The 9,402-nt window shown below is 48.3% G+C and overlaps 1 protein-coding gene across 6 annotated transcripts in view; it reads left to right on the top strand.

Annotated features, from left to right (window-relative positions):
- Positions 1 to 671: 671 nt before the first annotated feature.
- Positions 672 to 9,402, top strand: part of Dzip1 (DAZ interacting zinc finger protein 1) — a 50,698-nt gene continuing 41,967 nt past the window's right edge. For all 6 annotated transcript variants that reach the window (XM_029541692.1, XM_029541691.1, XM_029541690.1 and 3 more), the window contains exons 1-5: positions 672 to 919; positions 1,557 to 1,650; positions 1,981 to 2,179; positions 2,903 to 3,148; positions 3,274 to 3,822. In XM_029541692.1, the coding sequence (XP_029397552.1) occupies positions 3,146 to 3,148; positions 3,274 to 3,822 (552 nt within the window). In that variant the 5' untranslated portion in view covers positions 672 to 919; positions 1,557 to 1,650; positions 1,981 to 2,179; positions 2,903 to 3,145. The remainder of the gene's footprint in view (positions 920 to 1,556; positions 1,651 to 1,980; positions 2,180 to 2,902; positions 3,149 to 3,273; positions 3,823 to 9,402) is intronic.

Genomic DNA, 9,402 nt, shown 5'->3' with positions numbered 1-9,402 from the left:
GAAATCTGCCTGTCTCTGCCTCCCGAGTGCTGGGATTAAAGGCGAAATCAGCCTAGTCTTATGGAGGCAGAATATGGACTTCCATCAAGTGTGTTAAAAACCTACTTCCTGCCGGCCTCTGCTCTGTCATCTCGTTAGTTTCGGAATCCAACTCATCTTGAGTGAGTATCATTCACTTAGGGTGTTTTTATGAGAGGCACTATTGCGCATACGGGGATCCTTCCTCTCCAGCAGGATCATAGTTCCAACTTCAGGTTAAAGAGGTGTGCACACTTTTTCTTAGCTCTACAGCACATCCGCATTAGAGCCTTGAAGCTCTCTTTTATCTGCAGATATCTACAGTTAAAATTCATCTCTTCTGGGAAGACAAATCACATCTGCCCTTCAGAGGAATCCGCGAGCTAAAAGAGAGGATTACTACCGTGTAGAAGTGAATCTGGGTTCTTTTTGAAAAAGTCTTCCCGGGGCTAGCACCCAGAGCCAGCAACAGAGCTCAGCGTAGCATCACGTGTCTGCAGCAGCTGCGGGATTGGAGGAGCGTTTTTTTTAGTGCTGCGGTCTAGGCGCGGGCGGTCCCGCCCAGCTGCCAGAGGAGCTGGGTAAGCGGAGAGAAGAGGCCACCACAAGACCGTAGAGGGGAGGGGGCGGGAGGGGGGTGGGGCAGCCTTAGCCACCCACGGCCTGGAGCCTGGGAGGACAAGGAGCGACGCTGGGCTACCCGCCTCGTCACAACTTGCCGGGACCAGACACGCTTCATCTTGCGCCCTGGAAGAAGGAGCCCGCCTGCCTCTCGCTGCTCAGTTGCTCCTCGGCCTCCGCGAGCCCCGCCTCTGCGCCAGCAGCAATCCCGGGATCTGGCTCCCCCGTGACTCCCCGTGCCTTGCAGCGCCCGGCTTTCGCCCAGGAGCGCGCAGCTGGGGTGAGCCGAGGTCTAGGATGCTCCTGGCGTCCGCCGGACTTCAGCTACACAGAGCATCTCGCATCTCTGTTGGCGAAGTCGGGCCTTCTTCTTCCCTATTCTGTCTGCTGAGATCCGCAAGACTGCAGATCTGCAGCTCCCCTCAACCTTCTTTTGCCTTGTAGGACCCGGCTTTCCGAGCCTTTGTCTTTTTGGGTTCATCAGGCCAGCAGTGCAGTGCAGTGTGCCCAGAACAGTAGGCTGCATAGGATTGGGAACCCAGTCTGGGTGGGAGTAGGGGAACAGGAAAGTATGCCCCCTGCCTTCCTGTTCCGGCCATCTTGTGGCGGATTCGACCTAGGGGGTAAGGATGGCTAACCGCAAATGCCCTAAGCTCATGGACTGTCAAGACCTTGGGCCTGCACCGGTTCTTACTGGGTATGCCGCGGAAGCGCGGGAGCCGCTCCCACGTTCAGCTAGTGAGCCTTCGGAATAGAGCAAAGGTTCACCCGTTTAAAAGGGCAAAGAAAATAGGAGGGTATGGGCCTGGAGCCATTATCTTCTTTGCTGAACATCTAAGTCACTCGGCGGTTTCGTTTTTTTTTTTTTTTTTTAATCAACCAAGCACATTCTGAATGGCCTTTCCTTTCTGCACTAGGTGCTGGAAATACAGCGGTGAGCGACACACCTCTCCTGTTCCCGCTGATCCTGCCAGCCCAGTGGATGGAGCCCAGAATCCACAAACCTGCCAGGTCCGTAACCCAGACGGGGAAACTGAGGGTCAGGGTCAGCAGATGTGTTATAAGCTAGGCATCAAGTACATGGAAGAACCAGTCTTTAAAACGGTCTATATTCTTAGGGCTTCTATGCTAGGTTGCAGTAAAATGTGATTTTTCTTACTGCCTCAGAATCTTGTGAATGTGTGCCCTATGTGAAGTGCATGTTTTATTTCCTGGACACTTTTTTGTGGATTTATTTATATTACTTTGGAAAGTGTTCAAAATAGTTGGTTCCAACTTTACTTCCAGATAGTTACTGTGAATTGTATTTTCCTTTCTTCTGTTCACATATTTGGTTGTTAGGAAAGAAAAAAATCTTCCTGATGGTTGGTCCAAGCAGGGCCTCCCTGGTGGATTGAGGAATGCCTGGCTTTTCCTCAGCTCCTTGATCCCGGAGGTAACCACAGGCAGCCTCCAGAAGACCCCTACAATGAGAGGCCTGGGGTTTGCAAGTCGCTGCTAGAATTTTTTAAGGAATGCAGCACCAACACAGATTTGTAAGGTAAATACCATAGCCCGGTAAATCTTGATAGAAAGCTGAAGACTTAAGTTCCCATCCGTTTTTAACTTCACCGTTTTAAGATATGTTGAATAACATTTTTTTATTATTTAAAAAACGGAATGGCAAGCTATTGCATATACTGGGCGAGGTATCTGGTTTGTGTTCTGACAAGTTGTCAACGCTGAGCTGCCAGCCCACAGAGGGAGAGCAAGACCTTTTAAAAGAACTTTGGAAGTAAGGCATCTAGAAAGGCTGAGGAATGAACAAGTGTAACCTTATTGAGGAGTAATGCACAAAACACACCCTTAATTTTAAAAATACATTTCCATTAAAATTGGCAAACGTCAATGTATACATCCGCATAATTAATACCACAGTCAAAATACAGAATGCCCCACCCCAGATTTTCTTCTGGCCCTTAAGCCCTCACTTAACTTTATACTTTGTTGCTACATGTTTCCCAAACGTGTGAAAAAAAGACAAATGTGTATTTGTATCTCAGAACCTAACCTTAGCATAGGGATGGATGGCCAGAAGACCTCAGCTAAGACTTGGAGAATTGACCCCACGCATGTTTTAGGGGCTCACTGGGCCCCCTCTTGAAACCAGGGAGGATGGTGTCAGGGAAGGTGGCCGCCAAGAGATGCCCACCACACAGCTGGACCAGTACTGTGGCGTCTCCTGCTGGTCCAAGAGGTCTTCTCTGTGTTTCTGGTCCGGTAGGTCCCAGGGCGCATGCTGAACGCGCGTGGGCGGACACGCCCTCTACTCCAGGTCGGGGCAGGGCGCTGCCATAGCAACGTCCTGGACGCCCAGATCCTAGGCCGCCGCCGCCGCAGCGAGTGTCTGGGCCATCTCAGGCTCACGAGGAGAGTGGCGGCGGCGGCCCCGAGGCTGCCAGGGCTGGGGAGAAGACTCTGCTCCGTCCCTCCAGCGCAAGCCTAGGCGGCAGACTGGCTTGCAAGCATGGTAAGATGCACGTGGCCGGAGGTGTCTGTCCCGGGATGCAGGGCAGGGACAGGGACGGTCGGGGTTTGCCTGGACTCTTGGCTCTCCATCCCCCGCCTCCCGCCGCGCTGTCTCTTCCTCCGCAGCCCTTCCAGAAGCACGTCTACTACCCTCTGGCCAACAGCCCCGAGGGGCTTGACGCCTCTGCCGCAGGCGCGGCCCCCATGGCCTTTGTCCCCCCCAGCGCGGCCTCGGGCCCCCTGCCCTTCTTCCAGTTCCGGCCGCGACTGGAGAGCGTGGACTGGAGGCGGCTGAGCGCCATCGACGTGGACAAGGTTGCCGGCGCCGTGGACGTCCTGACACTGCAGGAGAACATCATGAACATCACCTTCTGCAAGCTGGAGGACGAGAAGTGCCCGCACTGCCAGTCGGGGGTAGACCCAGTGCTGCTGAAGCTGATCCGACTGGCGCAGCTCACAATCGAATACCTGATGCACTCACAGGAGTTCCTCACCTCGCAGCTAAACCTGGTGGAGGAGAGGCTGCGCCTGAGCCTGATCGACTATGAGCAGAGCAAGCAGCTGCTCACCAAGCAGGCTGGGGAGATCAAGCTGCTTAAGGAGGAGTGTAAACGCAGGAAGAAGATGCTGTCCACTCAGCAGCTGATGATAGAGGCCAAGGCCAGCTATTACCAGGTGGGACATTGTGCCAGGCCAGTTCCTTTTAGCAACCTATCCTTTCCATTCTGCACAGAGATCCCCCCCCCCAAAGAAAACTGATTAAGGGCAAAACAGTCACTTTAATCAACAGCAAAAATATTTCATTGCCTTCTGCAGCCACCAAGGAATTAATTATTAAATATCTAATATTGTCTGCAGGGCTTATGGAGTTATCCAAATGTTGGCTGTTGAGCCTGTTTCCTCTTTACAATAGATGCTGTGAACAGTCCAGTTGTGTGCGCATGGCTATTGAAGTTGGCCCCCAAAAGACCTGGAATAGGATTCAATATGTGAACCCTTACCCCCTTGAATTGAGGGACTTTTCAAATGACAGAAAAGTGCCAAAATAGAACCTTAATCAATCCCTCACCCAGCCCCTCTAACCTGCATTTGGCACACTTCTGAGTCCCCTCTGTCCCTGTTTGGTTCCTGCATAGGAACCATGTCACAGTGAGTTACAGACTCCTGAAGTTCTCAATGTGTGCAGTTCCCCAGGCAGGACAAGAATACTAACAGTAGCACTTAAGCACTTTTTATATTCAAATCATAATCTCCCTCTGTTATGAATTAGACATTGAACCCAGGATAAATATTATAATTTTGAAATCAATGTACAGGTTGAGAAATGCTTAGGATCAGAAATGTTTTGAAATTTGGAATATTTAACATTCATCTTACAAGGTACCAGGGCTAGGACTCAAATCCAAATATTTGTGTTTGTAAGTATTTGCGTGTGTCTGCATGAGCGTGTGCAGAGGCCTGAGGAGGCCAGAGAGTGTCAGCTCTCCTGGAACTGGAGTTATGAGTGGTTTGTGAGCACCTTAATCTGCTTGCTGAGACGCTATCCTGGGGACTCTGTAAGAGCAGTGGAGGTTCCTCAGCCCATGAGACCCAAACTAAGACCCATCACTTGGAGTTGGGTGTGGGAGTTTATACTTGTAGGGTGATGTCTATGCTTTGGAGCATTTGGGATTTGGGATTTTAAGATGAGGAGGCTCAAATTGTGAGTAGCTGAAGGAAGGACAAACTTTGATTAAAAAGATAGTAAAGGACAGGTTGACAGAATCGGTCTTATACATTTGGGATAAGTGCTCTTTACATGGCTTCAAGCGTTCTTGGGAACGTGGGAGCTGACACGGGTTTCAAGGTTGCAGAAGTGGGTGCAGGGCAGAGAAGTGGTCCAGCTCATAGCGCATAAGACAAATCCCAGGAACTCTGAAAGCAGTGTATGGCATCCTGGAGAACAGCTGGGAAAGCATGCTGGCAGGAAGGCCCAGGGTTTGGCCTTGGGTAGATACCAGGAGACGCTCTCTTCAAAGGATCCTTGCTGTCCTCAGTAGCGGCTTTGCAGATGCTGCTTGAAGTTCACACACCTATAAATACTGCTAGGATTGCTTTCTTTTGTACAGCGAATAGAATCAGTTCTTAAACATTTAAAGGAAGTGTATTGTTCTCTAGGTTGGGTCGTAATCTAGTGAAATATTAACACATCTAGCAAAAAGTTACCTCTCATTCTTTCAGCCGCCATAGAAATAATTGTTAGTAAAGATTTTCACATGCAAACTATGAGTGTGGCTGAAAGCTCTCTAACAAATATGAAATATGATCACCGTGTGAATATGTAAAAGTAAGGACTTTATCAAACCAGTGGCGCCTGTCAACCCTTAGCACAGATGGTCTCTCTGAATGCCAGCGTTGACTCTGGTGGGGCAGGCGTGGGTTCATGTGGGACAGACAGACATCATCCTTTCCTACTTAGGTTGACAGGTGTTCTGCTATCTGTGAAATGACACGCCTTTGTTAGTGTCACAGTTAGACTGCTAGGTCTGAATGTGATTCCACATCAATGTTGCAGAAATGTTTCATTTCTAAGCACACCGTCCTCTCTGGAAACAGGGCATGAGCAACAGCAGCTTGTCAGGATGAGGAGTTGCAGGAGATAAGACAGGTAGCATGTGTGAGGGCCCCGTGGAGGCGTGGATTCAGCTTTCCTTGTGACTTTCCGGTGCTGAATTACGGCTTCCTGTTGTCTCCTATGAACCCTCACACCACTTTAAGAGGTCACTGAGTAGTGGAGGTGAAGAAGGCTAAGTCCTCGGTGAGGTTGCACGGGGTGATGCAGGTGTTCAAAGACTACACCTGTGAATGGAGAACACACAGCAAGTGTTGAGACTCCAGGATATGCTTGGTCACTAAAACAGTTTACAAAAGATACTTGAGTTAGGTTAGTCATTTGGCATTAGGATACAGTCACGGGTTTTAATTAATTAAAACTGATTAATCAAGCTACTGCCAGAACAATAATCCAACCCCAGGCTTTGTCGCACGTGTAGATAGCCCTCTACTGCAACATGGGCAAACTACACCCCAGAAGAAAACTTGACTGTCCCTCTGAGCTAGTGCAAGGGCTCAGAAGCCGGCTTCTTCTCCAGGCTGGAGTGGCTGACCAGTTTGATCCTGTGCAGGCTTCATGCTGGCGGATGCAACGGCCTCCTTATGTCTCGGAGGCACTGTCTCTAAGGAAAGTTCCTGATACCCGGCTCTTGTGATCTTTCTTTTCCGTGACACCTCCCCAGCTGTTGGTTACCCTGTGACATTCATGGCACTGTGGCACTAACTGGCATATCTTTCCAGGCTGATTGCTATTATGGTTTTCAGGGTTCACAGCTCGGTACGATTGTTGATGCCTCTTCTCCCTCAGCAGCCTCCACGGCCCCTTAAGGCACCGTGAAAACTAGCCAGCCGCAAAGAAACTTCCAGATTAGAACCAGCGTGGTTTACCCAAGTCCTGTCCTCAAAGTGTGGGCCTTGCAATCATGCTCTAGTAGGTGACCGAGGGTACCTTCCATAAACTGTATTGTTTTGAGGGTTTCTGGGAGCCCTAGCAACTCTGTAGGGTCTCCCCACACCTGCCTCTGGTTTTTTTGTTTGTTTGATAACTTAAGGCTTCTTGGAGGAACACTATCCCTCTATATAGGGTGATTAGATGATTATCAGTTGTAGGATGGGTGATAAGGCTGTGCTACATATACCTAATGGAATTTTATTTATCTAGTGAACTTTGTATGTAAACTGATTAGTATAACTTTATTAATTACTATTCTAGTTTAATGTATTGTTTATGGTTTTAGTAACCCAGACCCAGAAACACACGTTCTCTCTCATTTGTCCATCCTAGCTCTGAGTCTTTAGATCTGTAGGTTTATCATAGAGTACCTGTAGCAGCCAGGAGACTAGAACCAGGAACCCTCAGGAGAGGAGAAGAAAGTGTGTGGGAGGGGGGCAGGCAGAATGATGTGGGGTAAGGGGGGAAGCTTACGTGGGGAGGGGCAGGGGAGCGTACAGCAGAAACAAAGGAAGAGAGGCAACACTAAGGACGTGTGAAAGAGTCACATGGAAACCTACTATGTTATAAGCGTCTTAATATGTGTGTATTCTTAAAACGTACTTATTTTGCTTTTATGTGTGTGGCTCTTCTGCCTGCATATATGTCCACATATCACATGCATACAATACATGCAGAGACCAGAAGAGGGAAGTCAGATTCCCTGGGATTGGGGTGATAGACAGTTGTGAGCTGCCACGTAGTAACTGGGCATCAAACTCAGGTCCTCTGTAAGAGCAGCCAGTGCGCTGAACTACTGAGCCACCTTTCCAGCACACACTCACATGCACGCATGCACACACATGTGCACGCGCACACATATTTACATTTTTTAAACTGGAGATGTGTTGTAATGGCCATACACACACACACACACACACACACACACACACACACACACACATTTAAACTTTTTAAATTGCAGATATACTTCTAATGGCCAAGTACACATACATACTTCTCAGTTTCTTTTAATTGGAGATGTGTTCTAATGGCCAGGCATTCCTCATGGCCTTCCACTGCCTGCCAGGAGATGATGATGTCTTGGGGATTCTGATTCCAGAGCTGTGGAATGAGGAACTCCCCTTGTTAAGAAACAGCCACACCTTTCTGATGCTGTGGTTGGGAATGTCAACAGAATTAGATTCTGTAGGAAAATGTGAGTTAAATAAGTCTGTCTGTCTTTGGGCTACAAAAGGCTCCAGATGGACTGAGATGTGAGATTGAATGAGTGAGTGAGTGAGTGAGTGTGTGTGTGTGTGTGTGTGTGTGTGTGTGTGTGTTTTCTCAATCTCTCCCTCTCCCTCCCCCTCCCCCTCTTCCTCTCCTGTCCCCCCTCCCCCGCCCTTCCCTTCTCTCTTTCTCTCAAACTCTTCCATACCTTCAGTCTAAGATCATTTGTTGAGGGACTATGTACATTTTCAGAGTATAAGAAATCCTTTGACTTAGAAGGCTGCTGTCAGGACTCAGACAGAAGGTGGGGGTGTGAATCAATTATTTACTGATGAACACATTCCATCCTGTGGCGCCTCTCTCCTGACCTGTCTGGTAGACTATTCTGTAAACTGAAAAGTGTGGTCATGCTGAAGAATCAAGTTACATGCTTCTGCTTCCACAGAGAACAGTAATGCAGGCGCTCTCTAGGCAGAGCGGGTTCAAATCCCATCTCTACTACTGTCTCAACTGCTAGACCTTAACAAATTGCCATATGTCCGTAGGTTTCTGCTCTGCGGAGTGGGGGCGGTATCATACCTACATCGTAGCCATTGTCAGTGAGCTTTGTGTGGCCGTCCTTAACATATAGTTAGTTCTTTTAGACAAAACCTGAGACTGTGGTTCAGAGAGCCCTGTGGCACACACAACAAGCACCAAAGCTGACTGACTGCGAGATGACAGAAGTCACATGACTGCCAGCATTTTAGGGTTTCTTCGCCTCTCTCAATTCCAGAGGCTTTGGGTTCTCTGCAGAGGCTGAGCAAACCACGCGATCAAGGACGCCTGCCGATGTCCCAGTCCCGTTTCTGTATTCCTTCTCTTTGTCTTCATCCCCTCAGCTTCAAGAAATCACAGAAAGTATGCAGTGAAAGTGAAACAGCTGAGGGCGCCTGCCTTCTGAAGGCCCTTTTCCCATCGGGAACCTGAGTGTGACGTGTTTTATGCAGTCAGAATGTGCAGTTACAATGGCAATGTATATTGTCTTTTTTCCTCAGTATTTAATTGTATAAAATTTACAATATACAGAAAAATCAAAATAGCCATATGCTGAATCTTCATATATAGAAGATTTTAAAAGGAAAAGCAAGAAGCACAAACAATGGACTGAGTAATAATATCCTAAGAAGAATGTGTACAACAGTGCACCTGACACATGCCCCACCTCCAAGATGTGATACGTTCTGGCGTTTGCTCTTTTTCTATCCTCTACTTTGGGGAAAGTTTAAGAGAGAGAGATGTCAGTGTGAGACCATCCCCTGGAGACTGAGCAACCCCCAGAACTCATACCCTTCATTTAAAAAAATAGTTTCCCTCCATCCATTTCGAGAGGAAATACTTCTGTCCCTGTATTCACCCTGTATTCCATATATCTTTGAAATGTTTTCCTGAAAGTATATATTCATAGGAGAATGTTTTTAGCTTCAAAACATTTCACACACACACACACACACACACAC

The sequence above is a fragment of the Mus pahari genome, chromosome 8 (genome assembly GCF_900095145.1).
Source record: "Mus pahari chromosome 8, PAHARI_EIJ_v1.1, whole genome shotgun sequence".
Taxonomy (NCBI): domain Eukaryota; kingdom Metazoa; phylum Chordata; class Mammalia; order Rodentia; family Muridae; genus Mus; species Mus pahari.
The sequence above is the reverse complement of the archived record's forward strand: the minus strand, read 5'-3'. Positions and strand labels throughout refer to the sequence as shown.